Source organism: Jatropha curcas, chromosome 11 (assembly GCF_041381405.1).
Source record: "Jatropha curcas cultivar XTBG-Jc1 chromosome 11, XTBG_Jcur_1.0, whole genome shotgun sequence".
Classification (NCBI taxonomy): Eukaryota; Viridiplantae; Streptophyta; class Magnoliopsida; order Malpighiales; family Euphorbiaceae; genus Jatropha; species Jatropha curcas.
This window is the reverse complement of record NC_143161.1, coordinates 24,932,590-24,951,972: the sequence shown is the minus strand read 5'-3', so window position 1 is coordinate 24,951,972 and position 19,383 is coordinate 24,932,590. Positions and strand designations below refer to the sequence as shown.

At 37.3% G+C, this 19,383-nt stretch overlaps 1 protein-coding gene and 1 long non-coding RNA gene across 2 annotated transcripts; one reads left to right on the top strand and one right to left on the bottom strand.

Moving 5' to 3' along the window:
* Positions 1 to 1,485: 1,485 nt before the first annotated feature.
* On the bottom strand, positions 1,486 to 4,264 carry LOC149492800 (uncharacterized). The gene is made up of 2 exons (XM_089715952.1): positions 4,162 to 4,264; positions 1,486 to 1,823 (listed from the first exon to the last, which is right to left on the bottom strand). The coding sequence occupies exons 1-2, from the start codon at positions 4,262 to 4,264 to the stop codon at positions 1,486 to 1,488; spliced, it is 441 nt and encodes a 146-aa protein (XP_089572078.1).
* A 6,226-nt stretch (positions 4,265 to 10,490) lies between these two features.
* On the top strand, positions 10,491 to 19,175 carry LOC149492799 (uncharacterized). The gene is made up of 5 exons (XR_016318817.1): positions 10,491 to 11,031; positions 11,783 to 11,848; positions 12,740 to 12,798; positions 17,886 to 17,951; positions 18,843 to 19,175. It is a non-coding gene; the product is annotated as an uncharacterized LOC149492799 (long non-coding RNA).
* The last annotated feature ends 208 nt before the right edge of the window (positions 19,176 to 19,383 follow it).

The following is a 19,383-nucleotide window of genomic DNA, read 5'->3' as shown; positions in this document are numbered from 1 at the left end:
TGTTAGTACCCGACATGTAGATGGTTCTATCCTTCTTTTTAATGAAATGTACTAGACGATCATTGAGAGTGCAAATATATGGATGTATGAACTTATTATGAATGAAATGTCTTTTTGCTTGAAAATGCTTGATATAGTTCCTGCTATTCTATATCATTAAAGTAAATTCACGGCATTTGCTTATTAACATAAATTTAGCATAACACGCTTTACAATTAATAAGAACACAAAAGGTTAATTTACTAATTGGGCTTTGCCATAAATGTTTCAAGTCATACATAAAATTTCTTCAATCTATTGATATTGACAGGTTCAGTGAATTGATTGCTATCCATGTATACTAGCTTTACTGCACCTTTGGAGAACATTCTCTTGATTAAAAATGGGCCCTCCTAGTTAGGCATGAACTTTCCCCTCGGGTCATGAGTTTTTGGCTGCATCTGTTTCAGAATCAAATCTCCTACTCTCAATAGCTTTGGATGAACTCTTTTGTTGAAGTGCTTAGCTATTCTCCTTTTATAAAGTTGATCTATAAACTGAGCATTGAGCCTCTTTCCATCTAGGAGTGCTAATTCTTTATAGTGATTTTCTGCCCAATGACATTCTAGAATCTTGGATTCCATCATTATACGTAAGGACTGCACTTCTATCTTTGTTGGTAACACGCTTCCATTCCATAGACTAGAGAGTAAGGGGTTGTGCCATTCACAGATTTGGCTGTGATCCGGTAGCCCCACAAAGCATACTGTAATTTGCTTGCCCAATAACGATGATTTTTTGCCATTTTCCTCAATATCTTCTTGATGTTTTTATTTTTGGCTTCCATTGCCTCATTAGTTTGTGGTCGGTAGGGTGAAGATTTATGGTGCTCAATTCCATACTTCTCTAACAGTGCCTTTACTTTTGCTTGGAATTGAACTCAATTATCTATTACAACATGATGGGGGATCCATATCTACAGATCAGGTTCGTTTTAATGAATTTGGTCATTTGCTTGGCACTGATGTTCTTAAGAGATTCTGCTTCGACCCATCTTGAGAAATAGTCCACTGCTACTACTATATATTCGTGTCCATTAGATGTAGGTGGTGAAATCTTACCAATGATATATATTCCCCAAGCTGCAAATGGCCATGGCAAAATAGAAGAATGTAATTCAGAAGGTGGAATATGACTCAGGTCTCCGTGAATTTGACATTCGAAGCACCTTTTCACAAAACAGTCCCTTTCCATTATCGACCAAAAGAAACCATATCTGAGAGTTTTCTTAGCTAAAGCTTTTCCATTCATGTGGGTGTTTCAAACCCCTGTATGGATCTGTTTTATAATTTCTTTAGCTTCTTTCTTTCATACACGTCTTAAAAATACTTCGTTTGACATCCTTTTGTACAACTGGCCATCTAAAAATGCAAATTGTAATGCCAAACGCTGTATAACTCTTCTGTTGTCTTTAGTAGCTGATTATAGGTAAACCCTCTTTATCATCTACTGCAGGACATCATAAAACCATGACTGATCTTCTTCCTCTATATCCATAATCCTTTCTCCTTCATAACACGGGATGCTACCCGAGGACATCATAAACGGCTTCTTAGGCATAACTGAGATCTCTTCCCAAGCTGATGCTAAATTAGCCAAAGCATCTAATACTCGGTTGTTTACTCTGCTTGTGTGTATGAAAGTCACTCTTTTGAAGTTCTGATTAACAATGTGCAGATAATCAATGTAAGGCTTCAGCCTATCTTCTTTAACTTCCCAATTGCGGTTAGCATGCTTGATGACCAGTTTAGAATCACCAACAACTTGAACTTCTTCAACTATAACTACAATCAAGCTTCTAACCCAAATAAGTAGGCTTCATATTGTGCCATGTTATTCGTGACTACAAACTGTAACCTCTTCAACATCGGGATAACTTATCCTTAGGGAGATTCTAGCAAAACGCCTACTCCAGCTCCCTTGCTATGAGCTGAACCATCAAAGTAGAGCTTCCATCCTTTCTTTTCTATCAAGTTCAGATGTTCATCGGGAAAATCAATCTCTCATTGTTCATTGTCTTCAACTGGATGTGCTACTAGAAAGTCTATAACTGCTTGTCCTTTGACGGTTTTCTTTGTGGCATACTCGATATGAAATTCTAACAGTAGGACTAGCCATCTTGCTAGTTTCCCCACTAGTGCTAGTGTTCCATACAAATATCTGACCGATCCATTCTTAATACTATTATAACCTTATAAGACTAAAAGTAGTATCAAAGTTTTCTAGTAGCCTATACCATTGCTAAGCAAGTTCTTTCAATTAAGTTATATTTCTATTCATTTGGAAGAAGCTTTTTGCTCAAGTAATACACTGCCTTCTCAATACTGCCTTCATCAGCTTTTGCTAACATGGCTCCAATTCCAGCATCTTCTACTGTCAAGTACAAGATTAAAGGTCTCCTCAGCTTTAGTGGGCATAAAATTGGGGGACTCAACAAATATTCGTTGATTTTGTCAAAAGCTGTCTAGTAGTGATCATTCCATTTTATTGGCTAATCTTTCCTTAAAAGCTTGAAGATTGGATCATATACTATAGACAACTTCGAAATGAACCTACTGATATATTTGAATCTTTCCCAGAAAGCTTCTCATTCACTTTTCTATCTTAGGCAGCTACGGCTCCATCTCTTGGATCGCCTTAATCTTGTTTGGATCGACCTCTATTCCTTTAGGACCAGATATAAATCCTAGCACTTTTCTAGAAGTTATCCTGAACACATACTTCTTTGGGTTCAGTCGTAGCTTGTATTTAATCACTCTGTCCATGAACTTCTCCAGGGCTATTGGCTGTTCTTCTGGTGTCTTGGCATGACAATCATATCATCAACATACACCTCTAACTCCTTGTGAATCATGTCATGAAATAATGTAGTAGCCATCCATTAGTAAGTAGCCTCGGTGTTCTTTAAGCCAAACGACATCACCTGGTAGCAGAAAGTATGAAACCCTATCACAAATGTTGTTTTGACCTTATCTAGTAATGCCATAAGAATCTGGTTATATCCTACAAACTCATCCATGATAGAGTAGCATCCCATCATTGCTACATTGTCGATTAGGATATCAATATGAGAGAGAGGAAAATTGTGACATCCCAGGTTTGGGGCACAACACCTTAGGCGAATCCCACATCGGCTACGCACAAGGTGAAAGTCCTATACATAAAGAGGGGTGGTCTCAGAACATGGTAGGCGCCTTTTGGGTTGGCAGAGCGGAGGTTTCCCTGGCCCAAAGGGACAAAACCGTGAGGGTGACCTCGTACGGAAGGGCCCAAAGCGGACAATACTTACCATGGGCTGGACCATGACAATTTGGTATCAGAGCCAAGCCTTGTCCCTCTGGCCGGTGGTGGGGCAAACCTCAGCGAGGACGCTGAGTCCCTAAGGGGGGGTGTATGTGACATCCCAGGTTTGGGGCACAACACCTTAGGCGAATCCCACATCGGCTACGCACAAGGTGAAAGTCCTATACATAAAGAGGGGTGGTCTCAGAACATGGTAGGCGCCTTTTGGGTTGGCAGAGCGGAGGTTTCCCTGGCCCAAAGGGACAAAACCGTGAGGGTGACCTCGTACGGAAGGGCCCAAAGCGGACAATACTTACCATGGGCTGGACCATGACAAAAATCATCCTTCGCACATTCTGACCCTTCCATCTTTCTTAGGAATTAGGACTATGTTCGCTAACCATTCTGGATAGTGAACCACTTCTATAAAATCCTGCGTCTATTTGCTTGGTCACTTCTTTTTTAATCTTCATAATCCATTCTGGTCTTAACCTTCTTCTTTTCTATTTTACTGGCTTGGCTCCAGTATATAGGGGAATTGTGTGCCCAGCTATAGACCTATCTATTCCTGGCATGTCCTCATGACTCCATGCGAAGACTTCCTTTTTATCCATGAGTAGACTTTGAAATTTCATGTTTAACTCTGGCATCAGGTTTAGCCCAATTAATAGAATTTGGGATTATCTTTTGTGCCAATATTAAATTCAAGAATATATGATAAGTTAATGTCAAATATGTGCATGTGCTTATCTACTCGATGAATGGAACCATCAGGAAAGACATCAAACAAGTAAGCAAAATTAAAGTTCATTTTATTAAATAGCATAGATCGATCATTACAGTCGGACTCATCACTAACAGAAATTAACACATCAGAAGGGACTTCAGCTTCTTTAAAGCTTTCTTCTATACAAGCTCGAATTGCCTTCAACACTTGATCCATGGGATCCTCTTCTGCTTTGGCACTCGCCTTCCCTTATTCTTCTCTTCCTTCTTCTCTTCTTGGGCAACTTGTCCCTCTTCTTGTTCTTCTTTCTTTCCTTCTTCCTCGGCCGCTTATGGCCCCTCAACCCCCTCTTCTTCGGGTTCTTTCTCTTCTTGTTTCTTGTTCTCTTCTTCTAACTCAGACGTTGGTTCTTTGGGCTCAACCGCCAAGATATCATTCACATTTACAAAGATCTCCAAACCCAGGTATGTTTTCCTTTTATGCTCAAAAAGCTCTATCGGCAGACATGGAGAGGAATACTCGCTCGAACGGACAAATCGTCCATCCATGTCCAACTATCCATATGTGTTCGATGGAGTGCTACTAATTCTGTACCCTAGGCACATGCGGTTTCTTTGAGTGTGGATCTCATGTAGCACTATAATGCCTTGCTGATTCTTTCCAAGTCTTTTTCCTTCTTCATAGTTCATTCTCTTCATGATGTTGGAGACAGTAGGCCCCATGTCAGTGCTAAGAATAGCAATCTGAAAACCAGTCCATGGGAGGATTACTTGCTTACTCACATTGAGCATAGCTACACTCCTTTCACTAGCAGTAGGAATAGTAATGACTTCAATATTGAAAGGAAATTTGATGTTCTGATGTGGAATTGGTGGTACTCCTCCCAAGGAATGGTACCATGGGCGCCCCAAGAGTAGGGAAAATGTTAGGGGGGATATCAATAACGATGAATTCAGTCTCTTTTTCTATTGGCCCCACCTTGACCATTATTTTAAAGATGCCCTCAATCTATCTCTTCGAGTCGCCGTAAGCTCTAATCATAACATCAGAAGATTCCAAATCAGACGATTCTAACTTGAACTTGGAAAGCAGCTTCAACAGACACATGTTTAGGGGTGACCTGTCATCTATCATTACATTTCCAATGACTCTCCCTTTAACCTCGGCTTTTATAAATAGTGCCTTAGTGTGATTCCTTCCTTCGGGAGGAAGTCCATCATTAGAAAAAGTGATAATGAGGGGGTTAGGTCATACTAGCCCCACAAAATCAACCGAAGAAATAGATGATGAAACCGGAATCTCCACCATGGCTTTTAACAAAGCTTCTCGGCGTTGTTTTGATGATGCCAATAAGTTCCATATGCTTACATTTGCATGTGTTCTCTTCATCTGTTTGATCAGGGCAGCGTCTTCTATTTTAGTTTTCGGCACTCCCGATGAGCTTGCTTTCTCATTGTCTTCCCTCGGTTTGATCATATCCGACTGATAGACTCGACCACTGCGGGTCATGTGACTCACTGCTCTTGCTTCCTCTTCATCGTCCTCACTGCTCCATACGTCCAGAAAAATGGGAATTACCACCACTTCATCGTCGCTTCCAACCCATACTTGCTCACTTTGCTCCAACCATTCCTCATTGTTGTTCCAAATATTCAGCACCATAATATAGGTTTGCTCAAACAACATCTCTCTCTCTCTCTTTCCTTCTCCTCAAACTCAACTATAACCTCCTCAGGAGTCTTACTAGACTCAACCATATACAGATTTTTAGGAGGCAACTTGTTCCGGAAGTTACGCAGTGGATTAGTCCTCGTGCTCGGCCTTGACTTTTCAAGATCAATCACCTTGCCATTATCAATTAGATCTTAGATTTTGTGCCGCAACCTCAAGCAATTGTCGGTGGTGTGGCCCTTGCTTTGGTGGAAGTGACAATATGCATTCTGATCAAAGTTCCTTGGCAAAGGTGTTGGAGGAGGTCTTGGTGCGAGCTGTGATAACAAACCCGCTGCTTTTACTTTCTTGAATACTCTGGAGAGAGGAGTGCCAAAGTTGGAGAATCTCCTTTGTGGCACATTAAAAGCTCTCAGATCTAGAGCGGCTATTGCGTTTTTGTTGGCTTGGAACCCGAATTTGCTGAAATTTCTGGCACGATTCCCATACTTCTTGTCCTCTCTAATCTTATCTTCGATGGCGGTCCCCACCTCATACACTTGCGAGAATTTCATCAAGGGCATTTAATAAAGCTTTTCCTAAAAGATGGGCAGAGTCCCCTTGATAAAAATTTTAATATGCTCCTTGATATCTGGATGGTTCCTCATTTGTGTGACCTTGGCTCTCCACCTAGCCATGTAGTCAGTAAAGGTCTTGTCTTGCTTTTGGATAGTTGCTTCCAGATCTCTTAAATTAATGCTCATTTGGAGATTGTAAGCATATTCCTTAAGAAAAACCATTGTTAGCTCATTCTAATCTCTCCTACTCTCTTCTCGAGATTGTAAGACCAAGTTTGGGTGGACCCAGTTAAGGACATTGGGAACATCTTTAAAATTTCCTTTGACGGCAGACCTGTCAATTCCATGATTGAATTGTACTGCATGAGGTGCCCCTTCGAGCCACCGTTACCATCATATGTTGCCACTTTTGGCATTTTGTAAGTCACTGGTGTAGCTTGCCTCAACTATAATTCCTCCTCCTCATCATCATCATCTATGTCCATGTATTGGTCCATCCCCTTGCATTTCATGGACACGTGCAACTTCTCAAGCTTCTTATCTAGCTTTTCAAACTTTTTTGAGACTTCCGGCTCAGACTTAGCCTTCTTGGCAGACATCTCCTTAAAAAACTCGTCATCCTGCCAAGTATCGTTAACATGTTCTTTCCTTTCTGACTCCCCCTTGGCTTCATCACCTTCTATCACCATTTGCTCTTTTCCCTTATCAGTTCGTAAGAGCTTCTCGGGGCTAGATGCCACTATTTTCTCAATCATCTTTTTAATTTTGTAAACGGGAATGTTTGGCTTAGCCATTTAATCAATAGAAATAGAGGCTAGAATTGACAAGTCTGTTTGAACTGGAGAATACTCAAAGCGGGAGCTCGAAGAACTAGTCAGTGTGAAATTAGGCAAATTAGAGGGGGTCGAAGGCTCTTCAACTCTAATCGACCGGCTGTTTGCTCTTAACCAACTGACTGCTTTCAGTGCTTCCTCTCTTTGTGGTGCTATCTTGACTGCACAAAATGAATGTTAGAAAACACGGTATGATGTATGTATGCATGGATGCATGCTTATGGAATGATATACAATGATTCGATCATACAATAATCATATCATGAAATGCGACTAATGCTATATTCCATTGTGGCTTTATCACGATTGCTCAAATCCAAAATCGAAGAAACGCTCTTGAGAACAGTTAGGAGCAAAACGCTCCCTATTTCATAGCCAAATATTTATAATGATCTTATTTTCTTTTTCTTATTTTTTTTATCCCCTACTTTTTGCCTCAATTGTGTTATTACTTGAGCAGGGTTCTTTATTTATATACAATTGAGATTTTTCTTTTTCTTTTCTTTTCTTTTTCTTTTTTTTTTTTTTTCATCAATAACATTTGGCTCAAAAACAGGCTCTTTTCATTATTTTTTCAAAAGTGAACTTTTTACATTAATTGTTCTTTTAAGGCCCTAACTAAATATTTACAATTCTTAAACCTTAAAGCCTAAGAGGTTTGATATGGCTTTGCATCCTCTAGAGTGAAGTGACCAATTTCCATAAGACGATTGGCGATATTGTGCATGAGAGTAAATCGCGCCTCCACACCTTGGAAGAGAGTCATTACTTCAAGTTGCGCTTGCTTTAAGTTAAGCCTAAGAGGTTTGATATGGCTTTGCATCCTCTAGAGTGAAGTGACCAATTTCCATAAGACGATTGGCGATATTGTGCATGAGAGTAAATCGCGCCTCCACACCTTGGAAGAGAGTCATTACTTCAAGTTACGCTTGCTTTAAGTTGAACTTGCTTTATTTCGAGTAGGAGTTGATGAACCTCTTCTAATTGGCCTTCCTTTATTGGAGTTGGAATCGGAGGAGCTTCCCTCTTAGGCCTTTGGGCTTCGACCTTATGGTCACTATTGGAAAGAGCTCTTTTGGCTCGTTTTTCTTTCAACACTTCTCTCAAATCTTTCGCCCTTTGGTGCTTTGATCGTCGGGATCTAGCCATGATGGGATATACCTAAATAGCTATAAGGACATAAGTTAACTGATATATGAATGAAATAACACAATCATAGCAATTGTATATAAATAGAGGGGGGGAACGGGAGTAAGGAAATGCATGACCTCCACCCTTATATCTCCCACACACGATTCAAGGTACGGTCTTTTCTAAACCCTAGGACATATATGTTGGGCCCATAAACTATCATGGGATTTTTGACCGATGCCCCTCGCATTTATTAAATGAATGTTACAGTCATAAGTTATTAATGCATTCTTAAATGAAGGAACTAAGGTCATTTACATGAGCTTAGGTCGGATTTATTAAATCTTAGGTTCTATAAGCAAAAATTGGTTGTTTCCTCCCATTTGCTTTGGGTCTAAGCGTAATGGTGATAACGGATTGTGCCAATTCTTTTGATATGCCAAATGGTACTTGACTTATGGGTGGTGTATATTAGTGGCGGATCCAAATAGTCGAGTAGAGTGAGAGGATCACGACCTCTAATATCACCTTTAGGCTTTAGAGTAGAAAGGAGATAAAGAAGAGACAAATGCATGAATGACATTTATAAGTACAAAAAAAGTAAACTCAATTTTGGAGTTTATAACATTATTAAAGATTGTGAATAGTTGGACAACTTTTGGAATCAACTCACTTATTCGAACCCAAAATCGAAAACCAGAGATTCTGGGTTCAATCCCCCAGCGAAGTCGCCAAGCTAAGGACGTCAGACTTTTCCAAAAAGTATGGAAAGAATCTTGTTGAACAGGCTTAGTTCATTTAATTTATTAAATTGATTTTATTATTTAACCCATTTGTTAATCCTTGGAAAATGGTTCTCTTACTTTAGTAAAAGTTTTATTCATTTTTAGAGTCGTCACCCTTATTAAGGAAAATTCTCGAATTAGTCGATTCTTTGGAATCGGCTAATTCAATTTTAAACCAAAGATAGAGTCCGAGAGTTAGGTACGAAATGGGAAGGTGTTAGGCATCTATTTCGCCTGGTTAACCCGACCTCCTAGTTGTCCATTAATTCACAATAATTTTAATAATGCAATTAACTAAAAAATTGAAATGTAAAACCTTTAATGCATCTTTGGAAAACATGTCAAACAAGCAAATTATTGCAAACATTAAACGAACATGAATCATAAAGCATCCACAAAGAAGGGAGGGAGGAGAAAAGAATTACAAACTGCCCTAATTATTACAATCTACCCTCATCCCTCCAAATTTTCCAAACCCAATTAATATTACATATAAACAATAATAGAAATCCTTAAAGACCATTTGCATTTTGCAATAATACAATACCAAAGCATAATAAGGATAAAGCATACATAATCAACTCAAACATGAAACAAACATTATTCTTAGAATTATAGAATCATACAACCCAACCAACAATCATTCATTCATTCACATAATGGAAGTATGATGCATGTTCCTAATACAAGAATAATGAATAAAGGAGTTAGCACAATAATGAGAATGAGACATTGAATTTAAAGGAATAAAATTAAGGGTCAGAATAATAATGTGTTTCTAAATTAAAGAACAATAATTGAAGTGCAGGAATTGAAGTGCAGGAATTTGAATGATTATATGAGATTCAAAATGATGATCTTGATGTTCATCTTTGAAAGATGAGCAAATACATCAAACATAGTTCCCAATCTTATTTTATTTATTTATTTGATCCATATATGAACTAATACGCATCACAAACCATTTAAGGTCGAAGCTTGGCCACTGGCTCTCCGAATCGGGATGTCTATCGGATTTTTTTATACATTCAAAGCCTCTGAATTGAAAGGCCTTATGCCACATGTGTCTACAATGTGTGCCTCATCCTTATGGCGCACGACACACGTAGTGGCACAGGGCCGTTCCACGATCAGGAAGGCTTCCGGAGGTTATAGGGTGAAAACAAGGTTTGGGCACTAGTGGCGCGAGGCATTAGGAAGTAGCGCACGCCACTACCATTGGCCATACGCCATAGTAGTGTAGAAGCTCCTGTTTGGTTGATCCTAGATTTTTCTCACAACTAGACCCAGAAAAGGTGTTTTTGAAATAACCAGAATTTTTATTTTCAAAGATTTTTCGTTTAAATTTAATAAACTGACAGCGTGGAAAATGTATTTAAATATTTAAACGTGAATTAATAATTTGTACAGTGATAAACCGAATCGAAAACCAATTGAAAATTGAAAAATCAAACAAAACCAAGATTTGGGCCGAATCGAATCGAAATCAAATCGAATCAGCCCAAACCACTTCTAGAAGCCTCTCCCCTCTATATCCAGCGCAAACTTCACCCTCCCCTCACCATTTCTGCAACACCTCCAGCAGCGCCACCACTGCCACCTCCTCTTCTTCTCTTCCTCCTTTCTCTTCTTTTCTTTCTTTCCTTCTCCTTTCTCTTCACCTGCGTTGCGTTTCTGGCGAGAAACAGAGCAGCAGCAGCGGCACCAGGTCGATCGCGCCACCTCGCTGCCGCTCGCCGTCGCAGTAGCTCCGCCAGCACCGTTCCTCAGTTCCCGTTCAGGCGAGCACAGTTGACAGGAGCAGCACCACAGTCGATCTATCGCGCCACTGCCCTGCCGTCGCTCCAGCGCGCCTCCGACCACCAGGAACGGGTCTGTCAAGCTTCATCGCGCCGCCTCATTCTCTCTCTGCCACTGCCAGTCAGATCCGGCCATTTGCTTGCAGTTCCAGCGCGCGTAGCTCCGATCCTCGATCTAGCAAAATTCGACAAAAATTATATTTTGGGGTAAAAATCAATTTTAATAATTTTAGTTACTTGAATTAATTTTATTATTGTAGTTAATTAAATTTTATGTAGTGAAATTAATTTAAGTAGTATTAATTTGTTGATTAATAAAAATATTTAGTTAGTAATTTTAGTTATTTAGTTAGTTAAAATTAATTCAAAATAGTTATTGATTAATTAATGTGAAGTAACTATTGATTAATAAAAACAATAGTTAGTTAAACTTAGATTCAGTATTAAATAATTTATTGAGGAATTTTGATAATAATATTATGAGTGGAATGAAATGAGAAATTAAGAGTTGAAAGTAATGTTGATATTGTTATTCGGATGGAGGATGGGAAAAATTGAATTGATTGATTGCCCGATGGATGGGCTGTGTGGTTTGGAATTATTGGTATATTGTTGATATTTTAACAGGTAGATAGTCCAATTTTTAGGGGAGATGCTGCCGAAATTTCGGCAGAAAATAAAATAAATTTCGGTAGAAAACAAAATAACTTTCGATAGAAAAATAAAATAAATTTCGGTAGAAATTAAAATAGATTTTAGTAGGAAATAAAATAGAATTCAGAAGAAAATAAATGAAATAAAGTTAGAGAAATAAAAAAATTTATTACAGAAAAGAAATTAAATATCGAGATTAAATTACGTAGAAAAATTTAGAATATAAAATAAAAATATTAGAAGGGTAAAGAAATATTTTGTCTGATAGAGTTATTTCTTTTTGTGTCATTCTTACTTTGCTTAGATCGCCCGGGTCCATCTAGTGCTCCTCCAGGACAACATCAAAGCTAGAATTTCGCTCTCCATCACTGTGAGTAATAATAAATAATGCATATCAACACTGCATTTGCATAACATTTATTCATAAACATTATATTTTTATTTACATATTTACAATATATTACAAGTATTTTATCATATATATTATGTTACGATCATTATAATTATACTTATATATAATTGTGCATTTGGATGAAATTGGTGTAATACGTTGAAAGAATTGTTTGATTACTTGTGCTGTGCATATACTGTGCCTTGTTTGTGTGGAATTGGGATGAAGTGGGTCACCATGGGTTTGTGAGACTGTTTCTGTTATACGGATCCTGATTCTGATTTCTGTTATATTCTGATTCTGTTATATGGATCCTGATTCTGTTTCTGTTAGCCGGGTAAATGGGAGATCGGCGCCCCCGTGTGCACCTACCGTTACCGTTACTGTTAACCACAGGTTGGCTTCTTTATTGGGCGCACCGGATAATCTAGATTTGATCGCAGCCCGCAGGGTGGCCTCCTGTTGTGAGCGCCTGATGATCTAGATTTGATGGAGACGACCGGGTTGCCTCCTGTTGGTATGGAAAAGAAAAGAGAGAATGGAAAAACAATGAGAGGGCTGGTCAAGTGAGGATTAGACCGGTCGGCCAGTATGGGGGATCGGCTCCCTGGTGCACACGTGAGAGGATGAGCCATGTGGGAGGACGGCTCATCGGGGGTTCGGTGACTCCACTGACTAATTTCCACGTGATGTGACTATTTGAAGGTGATATTGTTTGTGGGTGCTGATGTAATGTCATATGATTGACTGTTGTGTGTTCATTCAGTATACTAGGGTGCATTTTGCTTGACTGCATGTGGTGTGTATTATTTATTATTATTCACTGAGTTGCAAAACTCACCCCCCCCTCTTTTTCACCAAACCTCTCAGGTACTAGGAAGCAGCGGATTCAACTGAAGCTCTGCAATCTTCTCCGCAGAGTTATAAATGTAAACTTTATATTTCTGTCATTTAATTTTGGATGTATAAATTATTCTATTATCAGAATATTATTGAACTCCGCAGTTATAGGATCGTGTATTTCCAATTGGGCCTTGCCGTATGCGTTGTTTTATAAACGGTTGGTTGTATTATTAGACACAGGAGAATCAGTATGCCCATATTATGAACGTGATTGATAATGACTAGGCCCAAACTAAATTTTATTGGAGATAATTAAAATTGGGCCGGGTTGTATAATATTTATTTACATTTATATCTTAACTTGTATGGGCTTACTGTTTCTATTAAATGGTATGGAATGTATAGTTGAGTAATTAGGCTAACTACGGGCCTCGGGGGCCTTATGCTTACCTGGGCCCTAGTGCCGGTCCGGCCCACGGAAACGGGTCGTGACAAAGGTGGTATCAGAGCAAAAGTTCATAAGTCTAGATGTAACTGCGGAGTAATTCCTGTCATGTCTTGACATAGTCTTCCTTGCTTTCGTCTTCAGCGTCGTTCGCAATCAGGTTAGAGTCAAGTTGTTTAATGAGTAAAATTGTATCCTTGTTCTTAGAGATGTGATTTAGTTACTGATGCTAACGGGATGGTTTAAACAAAAATCCTTATATGGAATAAATAATATTCATATGTAATTTAAGTATGTAAGAAGATAAGTTATATAGGATTAATAAGTTGAAGTTAGATGATGAAAGTGTGCTATTTTTATTTAATACGTGTTGAATGTGGAATACATCTATAAGAATGCATGAGTGTATGTATATGTGTGCCTATAGAAGGGGTATGTTGAGAATGAATTGATAGTGTGAATTGATAAGAAAACTAGATGGTTCTAATTCAAGGACATTAGGATTTATTTAATTAGAATATTGATTTTAGCATATCTGTTTGATGAAGTTTACGTGATGTTGGTTGGTGGAATTTATTATAACTATGGAGATAAGCACTTTTCTGCATGAGATATATATTATCTTGAGTAGTACATTTACATAAATGATACATACAAGGTTTCATAAATAAATGATTTGGTGTGACTTGGAATATTAATTGACGATGAGTATTTTCCATAAGTAATACTGTTGGTAGAATTATTTTATGAAGTGAGTTTTATTTATGAGTAATCACTTCTTAGTAGAGTAAAGTGTATTGTAGTATTCATCAACTATTTCTTTTCAAGTGTATGAATATAGGGTATAATAATAATTTACGAGTTACATTGACCGAATTTATATATGAAGCTTATAGATATACTATGTGTAAGTGCCAAGTGTTATGGATAAAAGTAACTGAGAATAAGAGTTGATAAAGAATCATGGGATTTAGCTCGAAATGACGATAAATGTGAATAAATGTAATTTCTTGATGCAAAGTAGTTAGAATAAGAAATTCCTATTAATTAGTGCAACTTTTGCAAGTTACTTGTTTTATTGGTAAAGAAGAAAAGTTATATTTATGTCCTTAGTAGAACATGAAGGTAATTAGAGTATTTTCATTCATTAGTGAGTTGGCTAGGTTTTAATTTACTATTTATTTAGGATATTGAAAATTTGTGCAAGAATAAACAAGTGAACTTGAGATAGTTTTAACAATTTTGGTGAGGAGAATACATGCTAGTATTTGAAGAGTGAAAAGATAAACTATAGGACTGTTGGATGTGATAACGGGGTGGTTTAGGATTACATTTTAATTATATTGGAATGCCAACTCATGGGGGTTGATTAGATCATTAATCAATTTAAACTGCTCATGGGTCGATTGAGATACCAATTAGGGCGAAAATTATTAATGCAGAATGTGAAGTCAATGTAAAGCTATTCCGAATTTTTTTGTAATTGAGAGAAATTATGATTGAATGAATAGAATTGTGTTATAAATGGCAGTTTACGACTTATCTTATGGTTTAAGGGAATATTTAATTAGTTAGGTCCATTCGAGAACTGGTACATTGTAACTTTGATGTTGAAGGATTCAATGAGGTGTTAAACTTGTTTGGAGTAAAGAATATAGAGAGAACATAATTAAGGTTGAGGATATTCCTACATCGTATGAGATATAAATTTTACAAATTTTGCAGGTGATAGACATTAAGATAGATTTGGAAAAAAAAAAAAAAAAAAAAAAAAAAAAAAAAAAGAAGAATAACCTAATGATATTATTATTTGAATATTCATCGGCATAAAACAAAGGACAGTTTAATTAGGAGTTGGATTATAGGTTTAACATCCTTAATCTCTTACTTAGCTTGAGCAAAAAAAAAAAAAAAAAAAAAAAAAAAAAAAAAAAGGGGCACTACTTGTTTAGGATTCTTGACTTCTAAATACGTAAACTTAGTTCTAAAAGATTGATTAAGGATAGACGAAATAGATAAATTGAATATAAACTACGGTTTGGAGAATTTTACATCTTGATTGTAGGCTGGATCTCTTTATGGAAGTGAGTATCATAGATTGGCGTTTACAAATTCTAGAAAATAAATGAAGAATTATCTGGCATGACAACAGCTAACTTGGCTAGTTGCATAAATTCTTGTCACAATTAGTTAGGAAATGGTATGGTATGACAAATTGGAAAGAGGAATAGAGAAATTAAAAACTAAAATAGGGATTTGATGGTGAATTTAAATTCTCCTTATAGTTGATGTGCTACTTGTTTTTATGGGATTCTCATTAGTAGGATATGAAAGGAGATAGTATATCTATCTTTCGTTGGAAAATGGTTAAATTGATAAATAGGTGATGAACTTGGGATAGAGGTCAGGATCTCCTATCAGTTGATAGCATTTAGCTAGAGAATTGTCATGATTTTGTTTGAAATAAGCTTGTAGTAGTGGTTTGATAATAATCTAAAACCTCCTTGAATTGGTAGCAACTATCTTATCTAATTATAAACTTCTTCCATGATTATAGGAGCAATGATATTAATATTTGGAATTGATGGAAAATGGATGAGTCAGCATGTAGGTTTTGAATTTTGAAATAAGGAGTCCAAATTGGGATAGTAGTAAATTTGATTGCATATGTGGATTCTTATATCAGTAAGATTAAATACTTGGTTTGTGTATGAGTTTCTTATGGAGTGATGATCTTTGCCTGTGATAGCTGGTGAGTGAATAAATGACGATACATCAATGTAAGGACACATGATATAGAGCTAATGAGATTAATAACTCTTACTTGAGCAGAGGTTATAAGTGATTAAAATTCTTACGTGTAAAGGTGAATATTAGTGTTGAATCTGTGCTTTAGGTTATGAATATTTGACGACTTGTAGATATAATACAACTCAAGTTTAAATTAACTATGGTAATAAAGTAGGTAACTTTGGGGCTAGATTCATCTCATAATCATCCTACCCTCCCTATAAATTAGATTTGCTTCCCATTGGTTTGTCTTCGTAAATTTAATAAAAATTAGTTCCTCTGGTCTGACTAACGAACTCAAAAATATTTATCTCATCTTCTTGATTCATCCTTCTAGCTGCTCAGAAGAACAAGTATTCTACTAAATGTGAATGTAATAACTTTTATCAGTTGCAGCATTATGTGAGAAGCACAACCACCATTGTTTCTTAGTTACTTGTTACTTTTAAAATTCGAGGACGAATTTTTATAAGGGGGGAAGACTGAAATAACCAGAATTTTTATTTTCAAAGATTTTTCGTTTAAATTTAATAAACTGACAGCGTGGAAAATGTATTTAAATATTTAAACGTGAATTAATAATTTGTACAGTGATAAACCGAATCGAAAACCAATTGAAAATTGAAAAATCAAACAAAACCAAGATTTGGGCCGAATCGAATCGAAATCAAATCGAATCAGCCCAAACCACTTCTAGAAGCCTCTCCCCTCTATATCCAGCGCAAACTTCACCCTCCCCTCACCATTTCTGCAACACCTCCAGCAGCGCCACCACTGCCACCTCCTCTTCTTCTCTTCCTCCTTTCTCTTCTTTTCTTTCTTTCCTTCTCCTTTCTCTTCACCTGCGTTGCGTTTCTGGCGAGAAACAGAGCAGCAGCAGCGGCACCAGGTCGATCGCGCCACCTCGCTGCCGCTCGCCGTCGCAGTAGCTCCGCCAGCACCGTTCCTCAGTTCCCGTTCAGGCGAGCACAGTTGACAGGAGCAGCACCACAGTCGATCTATCGCGCCACTGCCCTGCCGTCGCTCCAGCGCGCCTCCGACCACCAGGAACGGGTCTGTCAAGCTTCATCGCGCCGCCTCATTCTCTCTCTGCCACTGCCAGTCAGATCCGGCCATTTGCTTGCAGTTCCAGCGCGCGTAGCTCCGATCCTCGATCTAGCAAAATTCGACAAAAATTATATTTTGGGGTAAAAATCAATTTTAATAATTTTAGTTACTTGAATTAATTTTATTATTGTAGTTAATTAAATTTTATGTAGTGAAATTAATTTAAGTAGTATTAATTTGTTGATTAATAAAAATATTTAGTTAGTAATTTTAGTTATTTAGTTAGTTAAAATTAATTCAAAATAGTTATTGATTAATTAATGTGAAGTAACTATTGATTAATAAAAACAATAGTTAGTTAAACTTAGATTCAGTATTAAATAATTTATTGAGGAATTTTGATAATAATATTATGAGTGGAATGAAATGAGAAATTAAGAGTTGAAAGTAATGTTGATATTGTTATTCGGATGGAGGATGGGAAAAATTGAATTGATTGATTGCCCGATGGATGGGCTGTGTGGTTTGGAATTATTGGTATATTGTTGATATTTTAACAGGTAGATAGTCCAATTTTTAGGGGAGATGCTGCCGAAATTTCGGCAGAAAATAAAATAAATTTCGGTAGAAAACAAAATAACTTTCGATAGAAAAATAAAATAAATTTCGGTAGAAATTAAAATAGATTTTAGTAGGAAATAAAATAGAATTCAGAAGAAAATAAATGAAATAAAGTTAGAGAAATAAAAAAATTTATTACAGAAAAGAAATTAAATATCGAGATTAAATTACGTAGAAAAATTTAGAATATAAAATAAAAATATTAGAAGGGTAAAGAAATATTTTGTCTGATAGAGTTATTTCTTTTTGTGTCATTCTTACTTTGCTTAGATCGCCCGGGTCCATCTAGTGCTCCTCCAGGACAACATCAAAGCTAGAATTTCGCTCTCCATCACTGTGAGTAATAATAAATAATGCATATCAACACTGCATTTGCATAACATTTATTCATAAACATTATATTTTTATTTACATATTTACAATATATTACAAGTATTTTATCATATATATTATGTTACGATCATTATAATTATACTTATATATAATTGTGCATTTGGATGAAATTGGTGTAATACGTTGAAAGAATTGTTTGATTACTTGTGCTGTGCATATACTGTGCCTTGTTTGTGTGGAATTGGGATGAAGTGGGTCACCATGGGTTTGTGAGACTGTTTCTGTTATACGGATCCTGATTCTGATTTCTGTTATATTCTGATTCTGTTATATGGATCCTGATTCTGTTTCTGTTAGCCGGGTAAATGGGAGATCGGCGCCCCCGTGTGCACCTACCGTTACTGTTACTGTTAACCACAGGTTGGCTTCTTTATTGGGCGCACCGGATAATCTAGATTTGATCGCAGCCCGCAGGGTGGCCTCCTGTTGTGAGCGCCTGATGATCTAGATTTGATGGAGACGACCGGGTTGCCTCCTGTTGGTATGGAAAAGAAAAGAGAGAATGGAAAAACAATGAGAGGGCTGGTCAAGTGAGGATTAGACCGGTCGGCCAGTATGGGGGATCGGCTCCCTGGTGCACACGTGAGAGGATGAGCCATGTGGGAGGACGGCTCATCGGGGGTTCGGTGACTCCACTGACTAATTTCCACGTGATGTGACTATTTGAAGGTGATATTGTTTGTGGGTGCTGATGTAATGTCATATGATTGACTGTTGTGTGTTCATTCAGTATACTAGGGTGCATTTTGCTTGACTGCATGTGGTGTGTATTATTTATTATTATTCACTGAGTTGCAAAACTCACCCCCCCCTCTTTTTCACCAAACCTCTCAGGTACTAGGAAGCAGCGGATTCAACTGAAGCTCTGCAATCTTCTCCGCAGAGTTATAAATGTAAACTTTATATTTCTGTCATTTAATTTTGGATGTATAAATTATTCTATTATCAGAATATTATTGAACTCCGCAGTTATAGGATCGTGTATTTCCAATTGGGCCTTGCCGTATGCGTTGTTTTATAAACGGTTGGTTGTATTATTAGACACAGGAGAATCAGTATGCCCATATTATGAACGTGATTGATAATGACTAGGCCCAAACTAAATTTTATTGGAGATAATTAAAATTGGGCCGGGTTGTATAATATTTATTTACATTTATATCTTAACTTGTATGGGCTTACTGTTTCTATTAAATGGTATGGAATGTATAGTTGAGTAATTAGGCTAACTACGGGCCTCGGGGGCCTTATGCTTACCTGGGCCCTAGTGCCGGTCCGGCCCACGGAAACGGGTCGTGACAGTTTTAAACACCGAAAAAAAGGAAAAAGGCAAGGAAAGAGATTAAAGGTTCTCATATACTTTTGGTGGTTTCAC

Coding starts and splice junctions, on each gene's coding strand:
- LOC149492800 (XM_089715952.1), bottom strand. CDS start 4,264: ATGGATCAAGTGTTGAAGGCAATTCGAGCTTGTATAGAAGAAAGCTTT. Junction 1,824..4,161: donor TGTTAGTGATGAGTCCGACT/GTAATGATCGAT, acceptor GCTTGATTGTAG/TTATAGTTGAAGAAGTTCAA.